At 44.5% G+C, this 20,247-nt stretch overlaps 1 protein-coding gene across 1 annotated transcript; it reads right to left on the bottom strand.

The window, feature by feature from the left end:
- Positions 1-8,483: 8,483 nt before the first annotated feature.
- Positions 8,484-20,027, bottom strand: YWHAH (tyrosine 3-monooxygenase/tryptophan 5-monooxygenase activation protein eta). The gene is made up of 2 exons (XM_058281719.2): positions 19,658-20,027; positions 8,484-9,949 (listed from the first exon to the last, which is right to left on the bottom strand). The coding sequence occupies exons 1-2, from the start codon at positions 19,742-19,744 to the stop codon at positions 9,296-9,298; spliced, it is 741 nt and encodes a 246-aa protein (XP_058137702.1). The 5' UTR covers positions 19,745-20,027; the 3' UTR covers positions 8,484-9,295.
- Positions 20,028-20,247: the final 220 nt, after the last annotated feature.

Genomic DNA, 20,247 nt, shown 5'->3' with positions numbered 1-20,247 from the left:
TGTGTTGCCTTCCCCCCAGTGTGGGACATGACTCCTGGGGATGAGCCTCCCTGGTGCCAAGGGATTACTAGCAAGTACCAGCTGATGATGTAACTAGAAAATGACCTTGAATAAAAGGGTCACCTCGGACCAGCAGAATATCTCAGTCTACATATAATACTAGGAGTTAAAAATGCTTTTTGACCTGAATAAAACGGGGAAATGGAAAGGACAAATGAGTTTCTATGGCTATGAGTCTCCAAAAAGAGCTGGGAGGTTATCAGAAGGGTTGCCCTTATGCACACCTCAGCAGAGTCCCAGAGACAGATAAAGTAGATACAACCCCAGGTATTGGTTCTTCTGAGGGCTACAGAGACCCACAGGTTCTATGGTCATGGCAGATGGAGTTCAGTGCCATGTCAGTTGGCCCTACTTTGGAGTTTGAGTGTTTCTGTGTGATGGAGCTGGACTCAGATGTGATCTTTGTCCACAAGTCTCTCCTGTTACTTTTACCGGAACTGTAGTTGGTGCTGGGATTTAATGTATACCCAGGGGACCTGAATCTCTGGACTGACCATGTGATAGCCAGACCCTGAGCCTCAACAGACTTGCAACTCCTACACTCTGGTTTATTGGACTTACCCCACTCATCTAAAATGAAGGTGAAGAAAGCCAACCACCACAAGATGAAGCCAAGAGTGCCTGCAATTGAAAGCAGGAGAATTGCATCCAGCATCCATGTGGAATCTAAGCCCCCTCTTGATATAGATATGGAGTGGACACAACCATTCTAAGGTCCACAGAATGGAGGAATAGAATATGGATTAGAGTGCACTTACTGATATTCTTCTACTCATGAACTATTGTGATTACCAATCAAAGAAAATACCACATTGGTGTGGAGAAAGTGGCCATAGTAGCTGCTGAGGGTAGGGAGTGGGAGGAAGAGATGTGATGTGGGGGCATTTTCGGGGGTTGGGGTTGCCCTGGGTGATGCTGCAGGGACAGTTACTGGACATTGTATGTCCTCCCATGGCCCACTGGGTGGACTGTGGGAGAGTGTGGGCTATGATGTGGACCATTGACCATGAGGTGCAGTGGTGCTCAGAGATGTATTCACCAAGTGCAATGAATGTCTCATGATGATGGAGGAGGTTGTTGTTATGGCGGGAGGAGTGGGGTGAGAGGAGTGGGGGGTATATGGGGACCTCATATTTTTTTAATGTAACATTAAAAAATAAATAAAGACAAAAAAAAAAATTCTCCCCTGGCTTCCCTGTGATCCAAAGATGGAGACCAAAGCCTCGGCCTTTAAGCCCCCCACACAGACATACACAGGCATGGATTGGCTCCTTCAGTCCCTCCACTCTCCTCTCACACCTGCTCACTCCTACTCTCCACTGCCCTAGGCTTTCAGTTCCTAGAACTCTGCACGTTCCCTTTACACATGCTGTTCCTTCTGCAGGGACCCTTCTTTTCCCCCCCAGTCTACCCCATTCCCCTTAGTTAATTCCCTTGGGCCTTCTGGTGTCAGCTCCAGTGTCACCTCCTCAGGGAGGATTTCTTGGCCCTCCTGCTCAGGCTGCCTGAGGTACCTTTTGTTAAATAGTCCCTGGAACTCTGTGCCTTCCCTCCCTTTGGAGCATGGCACTAAGGGTGCCCCGTGGCACACTTTGGGTGACTATGGGATTACCCAGGGCAATCACACATAAAAGCACATGAGAGTAAGCTCCATTAAGGCAGGGGCAAGGCTGTTTTACTCACTGTGATATAGGTGCCTAATGCACAGGAAGAGCTTGACTGATGTTTGATCAATGTTTGCTGAATGAATGATAGGTGAGGAAATGAGGCCAGCAGGCATCTGCCCAATTACCGGGTAGGGACCACATGACCTGGTTTGCATGGGGAGTCCCAGTTTTCACCCGAAGTCCTGGCATAATAATTATGGTTCCCCTTTTACTTCCAAGTGCCCCATATGGTGATTTATTTTATGGTCCACCTACTTATTGCCAAGCAGGGGTTCATCCTAAAGCTTCTGCTCTTTCCCTGCCCCGCCCTGCCTGCCCTCTTTCTCCCTACAAGTCTAAAGCTTTTTCTTCTTGTTCCTGGGATATTTTTCTTCTTTTAATATTCTCCCTGCATTGTCCACAACCCCCAGGAATGCATGAGAATCCTGTCTGCCCATTTCACTGCAGAAGTGTCCTACTGGAGGGTTGCCATGGTGATCGGATGATGTCACTGTCCTGGAAACGGTTGCCTAGGAGATGAATGATGTCACTTCCAGCAGATGATTGCCATGATAACCATCTTGATGAAACTTGGGGGTGGCCAGGAAAGTGAGGGGGGGTGGAGGACGGATGCAGGAGGGACAAATGTGAAGGGCGGAAGGAACAAGGGCGGGGGGTGCGTTGTGAGGGGGAGGTGAGTGCAGGAAAACAGCCAGGAAGAGGATGGGAACCATCCCAGAGCAGTTGAAAATTACAGAGTCACAGACTCTCAGAAATGGTATGGCCCCAGAGACCATCGGAAACAACCACCTGGTGTTTACGGAGGGTGCTGAGAGGGCAGGACTTGCTCAAGGACTTGCCAATTTACAAGTGAAGTTAGAACCAAGCCCAGGGACTCATGATCCCCCATTTCTTATACGGCTTATCAGTAGATTTGGGTGAGGAATTGAATTATTTCTATAGGTCTTTTTTTTTTTTAATTCTAGCCTCATATCAATCAATTATTCATTAATTCAACAAATTTTTATTGTGAGCTGTGTGCTAAGCTTCAAGAGGAACCCAGAGATGGGAAAGCATCCTCAGAGTTCACAGCCTACAAGACAGGCAGGCTAAGCAGTTTGCAGGCAATTTACAAATTCCCTCCAACTCAGATCTTGCTTCTGATTCTAGACTCACTTATCCACTGTCTTGTCTACTTGGCATTCCCACCTGAATGTCTCCCAGGCCGGTTAAAAATATCATCTTCCAAATCAATCTTTTTCCCCCAAAACTGATTCAAGTCCCATTTTAGTAAATGGCTTCACTGTCTTCCCAGTTCTCGAAGCCAAAAACCTGTGGTCGTTTCCCCATTTCCATCTCCCTTCTCCCTCAAATCCAATCCAATAGCAAGACCTATTGTTTCTTTTTTTTTTTTTTTTTTTTGTCCTCTAAGTTTCTCTTTTTTTCTTCATTTTCTTTTAAATGTTACATTCAAAGAATATGAGGACCCATATACCCCCCACCCCCCCACCCCACTCCTCCCATATCAACAACCTCTTCCATCATCGTGGCACATTCACTGCTCCTGGTGAATACATTTTGGAGCACTGCTGCACCACATGGACAGTGGTCTATTCCAAAATGCTTTCTGAATCTGCCTACTTCTCCATCCTAGTCAGCACCATGACAATAGTTACCTAATTGGTTTCCCATAGTGATAATGAAACATAAATCTGAGTTTGTCACTCCTTTGCTTAAAGCTCTTTAGTGGCTTCCCATTACACTTACAACACACACACACAGCCTGCAAGGCTGTGACTGATTGGCTCATCTACTTTTTTCAAATTCATTGCTCACTAGTTTCTTTTACTTGCTTCATTCCAGACATACTGGTCTTCTTTCAGCTTTTTTTTTTTTTTTTTTTTTTTTTTAAAGATTTATTTATTTATTTAATTCCCCCGCCCCTCCCCTGGTTGTCTGTTCTCGGTGTCTATTTGCTGCGTCTTGTTTCTTTGTCCGCTTCTGTTGTCGTCAGCGGCACAGGAAGTGTGGGCGGCGCCATTCCTGGGCAGGCTGCACTTTCTTTCACGCTGGGCGGCTCTCCTTATGGGGTGCACTCCTTGCGCGTGGGGGCTCCCCCACGCGGGGGACACCCTTGCGTGGCACGGCACTCCTTGCGCGCATCAGCACTGCATGTGGGCCAGCTCCACACGGGTCAAGGAGGCCCGGGGTTTGAACCGCGGACCTCCCATATGGTAGACGGACGCCCTAACCACTGGGCCAAAGTCCGTTTTTCCTCAGCTTTTTGATATACCAAGTTCATCCACCATCACCTTGCCCCCACCTCAGAGCCTCCACACTTGCTAGAATGTCCAGACCCACCCCCACCCCACCCCTTCTTCATCACCCCACCTCCTCACTTCTAGAATGGTTTTCTTCTTTTGGCCCACTCAAATTCTACCTATGAAATCCCTACCTCCTCCCTGCCAGCTACTGTGAGCCTTCCTCTAGACTCCTTGTTCTATGGGTATCACACAATATTGTCACTCTGTCCCCATTCATTCAACAAGCATGCTGAGATCCTGCTCCCACTCTTAAGTAACTATGACTTGTGATATGAAAAATGCTGTCATGGTAGATAAGGAGAGAATCTATGTTGGTGGGTGGTCTGGAAATCCTCTGGTGAATGACATTTTCATAATGTATTACATTATATTTTCATTGTACCTCTCCTGCTAGATTTTTAGCCCCATAAAAACAAGGACCTTGTCATAATTTCCCGAGGCATCCTTAGCACCCTCCCCGTCTCTTTACCACATAGTAGGAGCTCGAGAGCTCAGGGAAAGAAAGTCACTCCAGAAGGGAGAGTTTTGGTGGTTGAGTAAGAATGAAAGAGCAAGCTGAACTAGTTGGAAGCAGCTGGAAAGAGATTACATTAGGTAATACTTCAGTCCATCTCTTGAGCCACATCTAGACATAGCACCTATGGATACCTCACTTTCTAATAGAAGCAGCTCCAGGGCTTAGGAAAAAGAAAAGCAATAAGGTCAGATCACAGGAAATGTGTGGAAGTGGGAAGCAGGGCAGCAGGAAAGACAAGACTGGCTGGAGAGTCAAGTATGAAGACATGGGTAATAGAGAGAAATGCTGCTGGAGAGGAAGAGGTTCCTCAAGCAAGACCTGGAATGTAAAGCTTTCATTCTTAAATGAAAGGCTTAAAGGCAGCATGGTGTCAATGAAAAGAACATGGACCTTTGAGCCCTGCACAAAGACTGGTCCTGCCACTTCCCACTGGGTGACCATGGGAAAGTTACCTGTCCCTCTCTGAGCCTCTAAATTGGAGCTAACATCTAGCTCGCACAATTATTAGCTTTGAAATTATTAGCTTCTAATTATTTGATTTTTTTTTAGGAGGTACAAGGGATTGAACCCTGGACCTTGTACATGGGAAGCAGGCACTCAAGCCACTGACCTACACCTGCTCCCTTAGCTTTGAATTAAATGATGAATGTAAAGCCCCACTTAGCACGGTGACTGACCCGTAGAAGGCAGTTAGCAAATGTAATTTCCCCTCCCCTTCCTTGTAGTTTCTGCTCTCCAGAATGCCACAGTTGTGCTTTGGGAAATGGTCTTGACAATGGATTCCTTCATTGTTTAGCACAACCAACCTTTTGGCGCCTCTGCTTGGCACCTGACCCTGAACTAGATGCCACAGGGCCCTGGTGAAGTCAGGGGATGACAGATTCCTCTAGGTTCTTGGCTATGTTACATAGAATTTAAGAACATGCCAGTTTACTTAGGTCAGTAGTTTATTGAGAAATAGGAGATGTGTGTTCCTCAAGGCAAAGTGCATATTTTGGGCTTGTGGGGCTACCTTTTACTAAGCTATTATTTACTCCTCACCTTCCTTATGTTGTGCAAGAGGCCCCAGCTGTTTGCTGTTCTGATTGGTTACCCTACCCGTTAGTTCCCAGGGGCCAGTGGTGAGGCCCCTTGAGGGTATCCAGGGATTCCCCTTGACCCCGGACAGGATCTCCTGGGGGGGGTCTCACAGGATCTTCCCCTCAGGGCTTCCAGGTAGGGTTCCACAACCACGTGTTCCGCAGTTGTTTTCTGCCAGGTCTTAGACTTGTCTTCCCTTTTCCTAACCTAACCTGCCTAAAGTGATCCAGGGGAGGTGGAGGGGAGATGTGCACAGTAACTTAGAACAATGATGCAAAGACTAACCCAAAGTCACACAGCAGTTCAAAGGAAAGAAGAGGCTTCCAGCCTCAGAAGAGGTTTCAAGATGCCGTTCCATTAGGTCTTGAAGGGTGGGTTTGATTTGGGTAAGATGTCTGACAGACTGAAAAGGAATAGAGACCAGAGGCAGAGAAACTAGCTATTATTATAACCTCTCTGGGACTCCTTTTCTCTAGCTGGGGATCAAATTACCCATGGTGTAGTGGAAAGAACCTTCAAGTAGGGCAGCCTGTTTTTGATCTCAGCTTTACCTCTTACTAGCCATGTGCTTCAAACCATCTATCCAATACCTGGTTTTCTCATGTTATAAAAACTATCATTTCTACCTTCCACAGGCGATGTAAAAACTCAGAAGGCATGCATATAAAGTTCTCAGAATACAGTAGGTATTTGAAATGGCTCACCAGCAAAACAAATGGGTTTCATAATGGAGAATGACCTGTTAGGTCCCACCCAACTCTGAATTATAGTTTGTGTGCTTGTCCAATAGATAGGGGATCTTGTGAGGACCCTTGCAGTCTCTCAATGGGAGAAGAGTGAGGAGGGGAAATCAGAAAGTAGCCTACTTACATCCCAAGTGACTTTAGAGGGCCAACTATTCACCTGACAATAGCTCCATTATCAAGAATCCAACCTTTCCGCCCACTCAAAGAAATGGTACTTTTGAGCAGGGTTTGAGGGTTCTATTGAAAATCTGAAGCAATAGCACCAGTAAATAAACACCCCTTTCCAAGTAGGAAACCTTTGAGATGGCATGGTAGAGAAGCCTTCCAGGTTTACACCATGTATATTTTATAGTTTCCACATCTCACAGAACCCCATTTATTACTTGTGGAGCTAATTATGCATTTCCACTCCCCATCCCATTTCCAGACTAAAGAGAGTGTCTTACACACATTGAGTTGAATTAAAACATCTAATCCAAGTCTTTCACTTAAAAAATGAGGGACTTGAGCCTCAAAAGTTGTCTGGCTTTCCATGGATGCCCAGAGTACGAGAAGCACGGGACTGAAGCCCACCAGAGGACACCAAGAACTTCCTGATTTAGAAGTCTGGGTGGAAGCCACCCTCTGAGGCCTTCCAGCTGTGTAAATCTTGAGCTCCCCAACCTTTGCAACTTGGCTTCCTCCTCTATCAAGTAGGGATAAAACCTTTCACAAGACTGAATTGAAGATGAGAGCACTTTGGAAATTGTGAAGTAGTTCCAACAGAAGGATGGTTTTTATGTATACATAGGTTTAACATAGCCAAATGTCATAGGTATATAAAGCTTGCCGCTTTAAAATACCTGACCTATTAACTGAAGTAGGACTCAAAACTATTTTAGCTTAAAATTAGGTCAGGTTTCTGACAAGAGTATTCATTAGTACATAGGTCATGGCTCTACTTCAGAATGGAGAAAATAGGTCAAACTTCCATGCTTAAGTTATGTGCTCCACCCACAGAGTAAGTTCTAGAACAAGGATTGGGTCACGGCCATTTTCATCCATCTAGTGCCAAGCGTTAATCAAGACTAAAGTGTTTTCAGGGGAAATATAGAGAGATTGAGAGGTGAAAAATTCTATTATTATTGAAATAATGAAAATGCTGACTGGAGCAATGAATGCACAACTATGTGATTATAACAAATGATGGTACACTTTGGATGGGTTGTATGCTTTAATAATAAGTATCAATAAAATTGATTTGTTTGGGAAAAAAGATTAGAAAAAAGCAAACTAAACACAAAGCAACAGAAGACATATTCAAGATTAGAACAGAAATGAAGGTATAGAAAACAAAGTAGAAGCAACAAAATTAAAGTTGGTTCTTTGAGAAGGGCCCCCTCCCCCCAAAAAATTGACATTTACCTAGATAGACCAGAAAAAGGGAAAAAAAAAATTAAAGAGTTTAAAAGACCTTAGTGTAATTGAACCTCTTGAACAAGCACTTTTAGCCCTGGGCACAGAGAAGGGAGTTGGGAGGGGGGTGGATAGATGGAAAGAGTGCTTAAGGGATTATGCCATTTTCTTTTTAAAATTCAGATTGAGATTTTTCTATTTTAAAAAATACTCAAAAGCTTTCATATCAATAATCACTAAACATTATTTCAGGGATCCAGGTTCTGCCCCTAATTTCATTACATCTAATAAGATAGAATACAGAAAGAGCGTTAAGAAAATTTAAGAACATTATACACTCAGTATTTGCCTTCAGTGTTAAAGATCAACCAACCTTCCCAAAGGATGGATTGAACACCCTCCCAGGTTAAACAAAGACCATAACCTTTTGCAAGGTACTGTACTGTAGAAGACAGAATTTTGGTCTGCTAGGTTCACTTACAAGCATCAATAATCTGTGGGGAACAGATCAGAGAGGTTAGGTTAATTGGGTTCACAGAAAACTATTTAAAATTAATTGGTCTTATGTGATACTACAATATATAGCATAATGGGAAGGCAGGGATACCTGGATACTGTCCTAAAAATGTGTTTGAGAGACTCAGACCAGGATTCAAAATGGTGACCAGTTAAACGGAAGCTTGAGAGGGGGAAAAATCAAGACCATACACATAGATAATATCCCCTACGCAGCATTTATTTACCCACTGAATTCCAAAACATTTAATTTAGAAGTCTGGCATTTCATAATCACCCATATTGATTGACATGGGTGGACATACATGGTGCTGTCAGGATACACAAGGACAATAGCCAAAGAGTTACAAAAAATAAATCCATGATTCTTAAACAATCGCAACCAAAAAAAAAAGTTACAAGTATCAAAACTTTAGATGCATTGCATTTAAAAGAAGGTTTGTGTACATCATAATTTAAAGAGGCAAAACAAGGCGCTACTGAAACCTCACGTTAAAACAGTTTATTATAAAGCTGATGGAAAGGAGCAAGTTGACTCTTTGTATCAGCTTCCCTTAACAGTTTTCCATTAGCTGAAGAAAGAGGTGGGAGGGGAGAATTCATTTTTGCATGCACAAGATGTACTGTTTAACAAAACACTATGAGCTTGTTTTAAATGGATCGTTTAAATATCAACTGTAAGCCTGTGTTGGCTGATTCTCTTTTCTAAACTTTCCCATTACTTTCACCTGGATTTTGATAGATCAGCAGGCATAGTAAAATGCCTCAGTCAGAACACACTTGTCAGCACAATTCAAAAGGGAGCTCCTGTGGGCTCAAAGCAACCATCGATCCAGCAATGCCCATGAAGATTTATCTGAAACTGCTTCCCAAGGGACAGGAAAGCAGATCTGAGTAGCTGTGCTGCCGATACAGATAGGTTTAGCACTAGATATTTAGTGATTGTGGCAAGGAAAAATCGGTGATGATGGGGGTGATGGGTGAAGGAAGGGCTAGGGACCAGAACAATCTTCAGTTGCCTTCTCCTGCTTCTTCATCCTGCTGGTCGCTCGTCCAGAGGGTGAGGTTGTCTCGCAGCAACTGCATGATGAGTGTGGAGTCCTTATAGGAATCCTCATTTAGTGTGTCCAGCTCAGCTATGGCATCATCAAAGGCTTGTTTGGCTAAGAGGCAGGCCTGCTCAGGTGCATTCTGGATCTCATAGTAGAACACAGAGAAGTTGAGGGCCAGACCCAGCCGAATGGGATGTGTTGGCTGCATATGCTCTTTGCTGATTTCAAAGGCTTCCTTGTAAGCGGCCTCAGAAGCTTCAACCACACTGTTTTTCTTCTCCCCAGAAGCTACCTCCGCCAAGTAGCGGTAGTAATCGCCTTTCATTTTCAGGTAAAACACCTTGCTCTCATATTGGAAATCATTGCAGTTCTTGATGAGGAACTTGTCAAGCAGAGCCAGGACATCATTGCAAACTGTCTCCAACTCCTTCTCAATCTTCTCCCGGTAAGCTTTAACCTTCTCCAATTTCTTTTCATTTCCATCAGCCATGGTTTTCTGTTCAATGCTGCTAATCACCCTCCAGGAAGATCGCCTGGCACCAACCACATTCTTGTAGGCCACAGAGAGAAGATTGCGATCTTCATTGGAGAGAGGTTCATTGAGCTCCGTCACCTGCAAAACCCCAAAAAGACAAAGCCAAGTCTGAAAATCTTGGAAAGAAAACTTTTCAACCAAATCAACAACTCTTCTCCAAAATAGGATTATGGGAAAGGCAATCTCAAAAGTAAAAGCCAAACAGACATAGATCCTATCTGAAGGAAGACTGTAGTCTAATAGAATAGATAAAAACTTGAAATTCAAAATAGGAAGTGATAAGGGCGTTGACAAATTCTTAATTCAAATAGATATGGGTCTTCATCTTGGTAGAAGCATGGGTAAAAGGATATTCATAGAAATAAGGTTATGAGGTGGTGGTATACAAAGGTGGGGAGAGTCAGCTATTATGCAAAAGATACTCTGAAAAATAACAACATGCAATTCCTTTGCCAGATGTTCAAAGACGACAGATTGAAGGTCTGTCCCAGATCCTACTCCCAGTTTTATAATCTGAGAGGCCCGATAGTACCTCCAATACATGCTAATAGATGAAAGGAAAATCATGGATGAAATCGAACACCACACAGTACTCATGATTACCCATGGAACACCACGGATAATCCCAGCCCTTCCCCACCAAGTCAAACTGGAGAACAACGCATTGGTGACATTAAAGTGCACTCAGCCTCGGCTGAAAGAAAGCACAGCTACTCAGCAGCAAGTTTTATTCCGACCTACCTAACAGGAAACCCTGACTGACCAAAGATGGAAGCACCAATTATTTTAAGTGGAAAGGTTAAACTCCATCTGAGTGGTCATTTCCTCTAGCTTTCAATGATGCCATTACTTCCAAGTGAACCAGCTATCAATGAGTAGAAACAGTATTGGACTAAGAATCAGAAAACCTTAAGTCTGGGCCCCATCAAAGCCATTTACTTGCTAAATTGACCTGTTGGGCACTTCATAAACTCTTAAAAAAAAAAAGCTTGTTTGCTATAAAGGGGATTCCTCAAGTAAATGACCTACCTGTAAAGGCCTTCAATTTACAAGGAAAAAAAATTAAGAAAACAAAACACTTAAGAAACTATAAAGCACTAAACAAACTATAAGGACAGAACCTATTCAAATGGAAGGAAAAAGCACATTTTCAATGGAGAAAGTTATTCACAGCATATTCAAATAGTATGTTTAAAATGGAAAAAGACTGAGCAGTGAAGACTCAGAAATTTTAAACAAAAATAAATGATTGGTTTAATTGGGGAACAGTAGTTCAAGAACATAAAACAAATGTATCATTAGATGTAAAATTAGAAAACTGTACCTATTTTAGCACAGATAAAACAAGTTAATTGTTTACCAGCATGCCCAACCCCATTCAAAATCAAGATACCAGTTCCCTCTTCTAATTTCCCCATTTCCTCTTCCTCAGGACCCTGATCTCCTGCATAATCTCTGACCCAGGATTATGTCTCTCCTCTTTTGCATATTCAATCAACTCAATCCCACTTCCTTCTACAGGTGACTACAACACACCCCTCACACCACACTTCAGAAAGGCTGCCTTCATTCCAGTAAAGCCAAGGTCCTGATGACTCCTCAAACACACATTTGTCTCCCTACATCAGAAATCTGCCCCAGCATGGGGCAATTTTCTCTACTAAAATCCAAGTTTCCTTCAAACCCAACTCAGAATCTCTAATCCCAGCCGTTTTCTCCGATGAGTGCTTTTAAGCACTCACATAATTACTACATTTGCTTACTTAGACTATAAAGACTTTTAGAAATTTTGTTTGATGGTTTTAGTCTCTTAAGGAAGTAATACTTATCAATTAAAATTCCATTCCAAATACTGTCAAATCTCTGAATGCTCAAATCCTCTAAAATGATTTTTTCTAAGGCAGTACTCAATTTTTAAAAAACCATGACAAGAACAGAATTTAGAAAGCTCCTTAAATCTTGCAGTAATCAAATCTAACTCCAGGCCCTGGGCCTCAGCAGACTTGCAGCTCCTACCCTCTGGTTTCTTGGACTTACTGGTCACCACACCAGGGAGCAAAGCGTGCCTACAGCTGCAAGCAGAATTGCATCCATCATCCATGTGGAATCTAAACCCCCTCTTGATGTAGAGCGGGACTGGGCATAGCCATCCCAATTCCACAAGACAGAGGAATAGAGGATGGATTAGAATGGACTTACTGGTGTTCTGCTGGGGAACTATTGTGATTAGTGGAAGAAATTGTAGTGATGTGGAGAAGGCGGCCGCGGTGGCTGCTGATGGTCGGGAGAGGGAAGTAGAGACATGGTGTGGTGGCATTTTCAGAATTTGGAGTTGTCCTATGTGGTGCTGCAGGGATGGATGCTGGACGTTGTGTGTCCTGTCGTGGCCCACTGGGTGGACTGGGGGAGAGTGTGGACTACAATGTGGACCACTGTCCATGTGGTGCAGCAGTGGTCCAGAATGTATTCACCAGGTGTAGTGGATGTGCTGCAATGATGGAAGAGGTTGTTGATGTGGGAGGGGTGGCATGGGTGGAGTGGGGGGTATATGGGGACCTCATATTTTTTTAATGTAACATTTAAAAGAAAATAAAGAAGAAAAAATAAATAAATCTAAGGCCACCTGAGGTTAAAACTGCAACTAACATCATAAGGAGTCATAGTAAACTTCATATGCTGTGACTGATAAAGCTGCTTCTGTCAGCCTGCTGCAAAGATATGCCAGGGTAACATTCCAGAGTACAAAACAGAATGCATATTTGAAATTCATTTCTATATCCTAAAGTGTGCTTGTAAAAGGGGTAGTATAATTACTAAAACCTAAAATAGTTAGAACCTGAGCTACATGAATGATCTAGAGCAAAGCAGGATGGGCATCAACTGTAAAATAAAGAGGCTTAGCCCAAATGATCTTCAAAGCCTCTTTCCCAAATGCTATGATTCCATTTTTCTTGAGCTTGATGTTGATACTATTGACTTAAATGAAAAGCTTGAGATGTATCTGTGGGTTTCAGGAATTCATGTAGCTTACCCTTTCTCTATCGGGAATAAATTTCCAAAAAAGGTCACTGGGCAATATTTACAATGACACCTTCAGAAGAAAAATCGTTTACTAGGAATATTAGTGTTTATATAACAATCATTTGGTCGCCTGCCAGTCTGAATGAATCACTATCAGCATCAGCTGAGGGTGACTAATATAACTAAGCAAGTAAACATTACTCCCAGAATCCCAACCAGGGCCTAACTAGGAAATTATTGGATGTTTAAATATAGTAATTTTTAATACTCCTGGGGTTACAACTCACCAAAAGGAAACCCATGGAATTAAGATAGTTTTTACTTTATATCAGGTAACTAAAAACTGGGAGTTTTCCCTAACTCAGAAAATTATAGACCTAAGTGAAATCAGGTGGCCCATTAAACCAAAAAAAAACATCTGCAGCCAGTTTTGATGGGTGATACTTACTGAGAATAGCCTCCACTAGTTCGTACCAGTTCCCAACACTTGAAATGCCAAAATGCTGGAGCTGGAAGAACTAAAGAAGTTCAGTCATATACTGAAGAAGCAAACACTGAGAGGTAATACAATGTAATGGAAAGGAAAATAATACAGGACTAGTCCCAACTGTGCTACACACTAACCAGCTGATTCTCGCCAGATTATATGGAGATGAGAATTCTTACATCTCTACAATCATAAATTCCCAAGTAGCTTCTAATTAGGAACATGAAGAAAAGATAAAAAACACAATTTTGTAGACAGATGAGACCTAGACAATGATTAGAAGACACGAACTAGACAATGGTTTGCAATCTTCTTTCCACTCTATCACCAGCATTACAACACACTCTTATTTCCACCACGTATCAGTTGCCCTGAGTGCAGCTACTCATGGGCACTGAATCTTCTTGAGGCTACAACCCACTTCTAAGAGGTTATCCCCATTTCTCTCGACCTTCTAGCTCTCCTGCCCACCTCCCCACCTGATCTGAAAACCACTTATACCCTTCCTGAAGGTGTGATTGGCCCCTCCCATTTGATAAAGGCCCATGTTTCCATTTTCTGTAACGACTACTGGACCCTGTCTTCACTGAATTAATTCCCAAATCTGGAGGACTCAAATCACCCACTTCTGCTTCAGGACTACAAAGCATTACTAAAAGTCACAAATAACCAAGACTGTTTATTAGTCTTAGAAATTCACCTTCCTAAGACACCATTCACTTACTCAAAACTCCTAAAGGCCTCCTCACTCACAAGGCAACGAACTATGTTTCTGAGCAAAAATAGATCCACTGCCAAAACCAGCACAAGGATTATTTGGGAAAACTTACTCTCCCATCCCTTATACTGTACCCAGACTACCTACTTTCTTACTTTGGATATAAGAGTTTGTTTTAAAACATAAGAGAAATGACCACATCGTAAAATCATTCTGCCTCTTTGGTAGAAACCATTATATTCAATATGTATATGTATAGAAGCTTTAGGAATGAAAGCTTTTTTGCCTCTTTTCCCAAATTGTAATGCCCTGAAGCAAGGATCCTGGAAGATACCCAGCTGGCAAAACACCCACGACTAGCCTGGAACCCGGAAAGACCATTCCCATTCCTTACTGGTCACTGTGCAAGGAACACTCTCCCAAGCCAGCGCCAGGCTGAGTCCCCACCCTCACCACAGCCAGCTGGTAGTCTATTAGGCCTGAGATAGGCTCAATTCCAAGCTCAGAGCGGACAGGCCTAGGTAATTAACATCCATTCTAAGTATAACATTAGCCAAATAAAGTATCTACCCTTGTATCATTAAGAGACAGTCCTTTGTCCTGGTTTTGACATAACTGTGCATTTCACAAGGATTGGCAGGGATGAAAAACCCATCCCAATGGCATTACTGCCTGCTACTATCCCTGGAGGCAGAAAGATTGAAAGCTTCAGAAGCTATGCCAGGTTCCCATCACAGGGAAATGCCAACACCCACCACCAAAGGGAATGACACAGCAGCAAGCAGGAGTGAGAGGAGCCCCACAACTTCTGCCGGGCAGAAGACAGATTTATCCATTCAGTCTAGGAGGAATTCTCCCAACAACCCAGACACTGAAATGTTAGCTTACATAGGTTTACAAAATATACTAAAGGTAATATGGTGCCAAAGATATAAAACACCTTCTTAAAATATAAGTTAACATAATCCTGCATTTAATTCATAGGAGATTCTAAAAATCAATTAATGCTTTGCTTTTTTTAAGCTAAAAAATCTTGTCTTCAGAACAAGCAAAACCCTGACTTATAAATTTGCCTTTTATGCTTTTGTTACAGCTAAGATCCTAAGTGGTAGATTGTTTTTAATCAAACTTGGGAAAAATGACTTCTACCCACCTGTGTAAACCACTTAGAATTTAGGCACCAATGGTAATGACCAACATATAGAAATCTTTACTAGAAATACTCTACCTGAGCCTCATTGGGTAGTATCTTACAGTGGTTCGTGAGCTCTCTAAATTCTAGAGTTCAAATTGTGGCCTCATAACTTACTAATTGTTTGACCACGATGAAGTTAACCTCTTTAAGCCACATTTTCAATGTATCTGGTAACATATCTAATAGTTCCAGTATCTAGAGTTATTATTAAGACTAAGTGCTAAGTGACAGGGAGCAGATGTGGCTCGAGCAGTTGAGCACCTGCATCCCACATGGGAGGTCCCAGGTGAGACCTCCTGGAAAAAAAAAAATGGACAGACAGGGGAACCAACTCAGGGGAGCCAATGTGGTTCCATGGCGCCAGGTTCCTACGTGTGAGGTCCTGGGCTCAATCCCCAACCCCAGTACCTAAAAAAAAAAAAAAAGACTAAGTGAGAATGTACACATAGAACAGCTACCATGTAACAAGTGCCTTAGTAAAATGATAAAGATATTCCATTAACTTCATCAACTGTAACATGGAAAACACATTTGGGGGTACCCCTTCCTGAATCACATTTCTGGTTAAGTATGACATTCCGGCCTACTGCTAATGTAAAATCCCAAAGACCAGAAACACATATTTGGTTTATTTAAGGGAGAAGAGGTGGGGTCCTGGGCTGAGAGAAGTTCCTCTGGGGCTAATCCAGGAAACCTCGAACCCAGATGGGGGCCACAACTACCCACTTTAATGCAGCAGAGCCTTGGCAACTACCCAAGACCTGAAGTGCTTTTTAATTCAGACTATAATTGCAGAAAGAACCCAGAGCCTTCTTCCCCCCTCAGCCAATGTACGACAAAGTGAAAATTACATTTCAAATGACCAATTGGTGGGAAACAGGGCTCACCAGCTCTTTAATATACTTCAAAGTGGCCTTAAGATTTCACACTAACCCCTATTTTGGTAGTCCTCAAAATTATCCTCAGTTTTAATATCCACACCATGTATTGTCTTGCCCAGGACTACTCAGCACATGCTCTCCTTTTACACACCACCTGCTCATCTCTCCTCTTTCCATAATCTCACAGCTGTTGGAATAAGAGCCTTTTGCCAGTGGTTGGGCCAAGTACCTCTTCCTCTTGGATTCCAATTTCCTTAAGCTACAGCTTTGTTTCCTGCTCTTAAGACATCTATAGATATTCTTCAAGACCTTCAGACATATTTTCTGTCCTTTATCAACATTGTAATTACTTGTAAACATTTTAAGTGTTATAATATTTGCTAGAAATCTATCTGAAATTTACCCTTTCCTTAAATCACTTAGTCTTCTGGACTAACATTTTTGTTGCATTTTACAGACTTATTTCATACAGTTCGCATAAGATGGTATTATACCTGTTTTACAGAGATTATGAATTCTGTAAGGCCATTCCAAGCAAGGCCCAGAAAGGACTTGGGTTCTAGAATCTTCCATTTTCTTCCCACTATTACACTCTATGTCAAAAAGAAGCTACTAGGTATGAGATGAGGAAAGCTTGAAGATATTCCTTTACTTCAAATTAGAAACATTTCTTGTCTCTTCAAATTATGGGGTGAGCCAGAGAATTGTAGTTTTCAACTGATTTGAAGCAACACCGTTGTTTCCAATATGCATGATTTTTTTCTTAAAGCTTACCGATACCATCCTCCAGATGATGCTGGTAGCACAGAGAATATCAATTATTACAAGCAGGCAGTATTATTAGGTGGCCATTTAAATTACATAGAACATTACATACCAACATTTCTACTTTTATATTTCAGAGAAACCAAGACCAAGAGATGTGAGGTTCAAGTTCAGAGAGGTGGCACCAAAACGTTCCCTCACCCAGATGCCCTGGTCCAGGCTCCAAAAGCAGTCTATTTACCTGCCCTGCCACCACCCTGAAGAGAACCCACATAAATCCAGAGGGTGACGAGTTCAGACTCAGAAAAGTTCTATTTAAGGTCCCTATTAATAAAACGAAGGCAAGCCTTTCCAATGATATTCATCAAGAATTCAATCTACAAATGTCAACAAGTAAAACATAAGACCTCTGCCAAGTCTATTCCAGTATATTCCATTCATTTAATAGCAAAAAAAAATGTTTTTAATAGACAGGACGTAGTAACAAAAAGTTCTTATTTTTACAATAGGAATTACCTTGAGGAAATGGTTTATTACAATTCTGCAATGGCATAATTAGAACTTGGCATGATTTTCAATGCTAGATAACTTGTCCGACCCATCAGTCATTTCAAATGTAGACAACATAGTTTCCCAGCAGTGAAGGATCCTTTCACTCGCAAAATGCTAATTTAAAAGCCTGAGAAAACCTGTGTATAAACAGCTAGAAGTAGGAAACAAAGCTGCTTATGAAGACCAGAAAGTCCATTCACTGCCCAAACTGATTGCATTCTGGTAACATTAACATCTCTCCATTCCCTTACTCCCCTGTCAAGTTGCCTCTGATTTCCTATAGCACCAGAATGTACCCCCTCTAGCCATGTTTCCTTAACTTCAATTCACCTTCCTTCAAGCCCCACCCTGCTTTCTTTCCAACATCTTTATTCCCCAAAGGGCTCCTGACACTGTGAGCCTCAAGACCCACTCATGGGGTAAGCAAGAGCCTTCCAAAATGCCTCACAGAAAGGCCTCACTCTGCATAATCCCAGGATCATTCAGTTATCAGGAGAGGCTCATTTTAATGTGACTGGCTCTGTGAGTTCACACAACCAGTTCAGTTTCCGTAAAAATTTGCAAAATGAATATTTTGGGTTTTTCTTTGGAGATATAAGGGATTGAAGCCAGGACTTTGTACATGGGAAGCAGGTGCTCAACAACTGTTATACCAGCTCTTTTTTGTTTCCTTAAAGGCACACCCATTACATCAGCTTAAGATCCCAAACCTAGATTGTTCCCTGGTTTGGATGAAAAATTCCTATCTAACCCACTACACCATACCACAGTGCTCATCATGATCACAAAGGAACATTTTGTTGTTGTCAGTTTCCAAACACATCTAGTTAAATGTGTAATGAGGATATCACTGCAAATAACCTTTCTTACCTGGATAATCCTAAAATTCGCTTCCACAGCTTATTTTATATTCTATTAATACCAAATGCCTTAAAATGAGCTTTTGGAAAGACAATGAAATTGTGGGGACCCTCTGGACTTGTTTTTCTTAAGAGATGACTTCAGGCCAGGCAAAGGACAAATGAGCTATAATCCAGGCTGATAATCCTCACATAAGGACCCCTAAAAACTGCCAGGAGAACTGAATAAAATGCAGATTTCTGATTCCCACCCCTAGCGTTTCAGTATGTTTAGATCTAAGGTGAGGCCCACGGGGATCCTCCCAGGTCTCGGGAGGTTGTACACTGAGTGAACAGCGCAGGTGGGTGGTGGCAGTTGTAGCTCCACCACCGTTGTGACCTTGAGGCAGAGAGAAGTCAGGTTCATTTAAGAGGAAAATGTAAAGCAACGTGAAGAGACGGGAATAGCGAGGGTAAACGGTAGGTTCAGCTCAGACGCGCAGGTGGTGTCTAATCCACGGTCTCTGCTAGGGTGTGGCTGGGCACGACGCCTTCGCCGGAAATGGAGCTGCAGAATCCATCTGCGAGGGTCTCGGGAAGGCAAAGTCACACAGGTTGGTCTCGCCCAGGAGTCACGCTCATCTTAATCTCGAGGCAGGCGAGCGCAGCATCAACCCCGAGGCTACTGTGTGGGCCCCGGCCCGACCCGCCGCCCTCCCGCCCGCGTCCCTACAGGAAAGGGGTCTCGGCACACAAAGCCAGGGCCCGGGCGTGGGAAGGTGGAACGAGAGCAATTCCGGCGAGTAGACAAAACAGAGGAGAACCACACAGACTCCAGGTCGTGGCAGAGAGCACTAGGGAAGCCGGGGCGCCACCCACTCTGCGATTCTTTATTACCAGGTGGAGGGCGGAGGGCGGCGAGGAGGGGGTGAGCCCCCAGGTGCCGGTTGGAAGGGTCTGGAAGGAGGAACGTGGCTCCCGCCCGTTTCCCCGGGCACCCCTCCCCCACCCGGGGCTCCCAGCAGAGTTGCCGCGACCCCCGCTCACCCGCCAGCGCGGGGGCTCCGCCGCCCGTCCGCCCGCCCCCGGGGCTGCATTCGCGACCTCCCTCCCCCAGGACTCCCTCCCCGAAGACCCCACCCCGGCTCCAGCCTCAGGAAATGGCGGGGCGCCTGGCGGGCGCGGGAAACGCGGGCTGCGAGGAGCGGCCGCGCCCTGCGGGGTCGCGGAAGGCACCCCGGGCCGACAGGGAGACCCCAGCCGGCCTCCCCATCCCTCCCCCGCGTCGGGGGTCCCCGGCCCGGCCGCGCGGGCCCCCGGCGTCTCACCGCCTTCATGGCGGAGGCCATGTCGTCGTAGCGCTCCGCCTGTTCGGCCAGCCGCGCCCGCTGCAAAAGCTGCTCCCGGTCCCCCATGTCGCTCCGGCTCGGCCTCGCCTCGCGCCCCGCACTGTTCTCCCGCTCGCTCGCTCGCTCGCCCGCTCCCGGGTCGCCGCGGAGGCCGCCGCCGCGCACGCGCACTGGCTCCCGGCCGCCGAGGCTGCAGGCTGAGACCACGCCGCCGCCCGCGCCCGCTCGCTGGCTCGTCCCGCGCGCTGTGGCTCGCGCCGCGGACGCTGCCGAGGGAGGAGAGGCGGCCGCGCGGGGGGTGGGGAGGGGAGGCCGAGAGGGCGCCTGCGCAGTGGGAGCGGCCCGGCCGGGCGACGAGGAGAGGCGCGAGTGGGAGGGGGGAAGGGAGGGCCGGCCCTAACGGTCTATTTTAAGGTGACGTCACCTACTATAAATAGCCGCTGCCACAGCCCCGCGGGAGAGCCGCGCAGGCGCCCTGCAAGTGCTGCATTTTACCGCCGCAGAGGTGGAGGTGGGAGCGGGGAGAGCCGGGTGGAGACTGCGGAGCCCGAGGTCTGGGCGTGGTGATG

The sequence above is a fragment of the Dasypus novemcinctus genome, chromosome 19 (genome assembly GCF_030445035.2).
Source record: "Dasypus novemcinctus isolate mDasNov1 chromosome 19, mDasNov1.1.hap2, whole genome shotgun sequence".
NCBI lineage: Eukaryota > Metazoa > Chordata > Mammalia > Cingulata > Dasypodidae > Dasypus > Dasypus novemcinctus.
This window is presented reverse-complemented; position numbering and strand designations above follow the sequence as displayed.

Bases quoted from the DNA above. Each gene is read 5' to 3' on its own strand.
- YWHAH (XM_058281719.2), bottom strand. From the start codon at position 19,744: ATGGGGGACCGGGAGCAGCTTTTGCAGCGGGCGCGGCTGGCCGAACAG. The intron at 9,950-19,657 runs GTGAGACGCCGG...GGGGTTTTGCAG, and splicing joins TGGCCTCCGCCATGAAGGCG to GTGACGGAGCTCAATGAACC.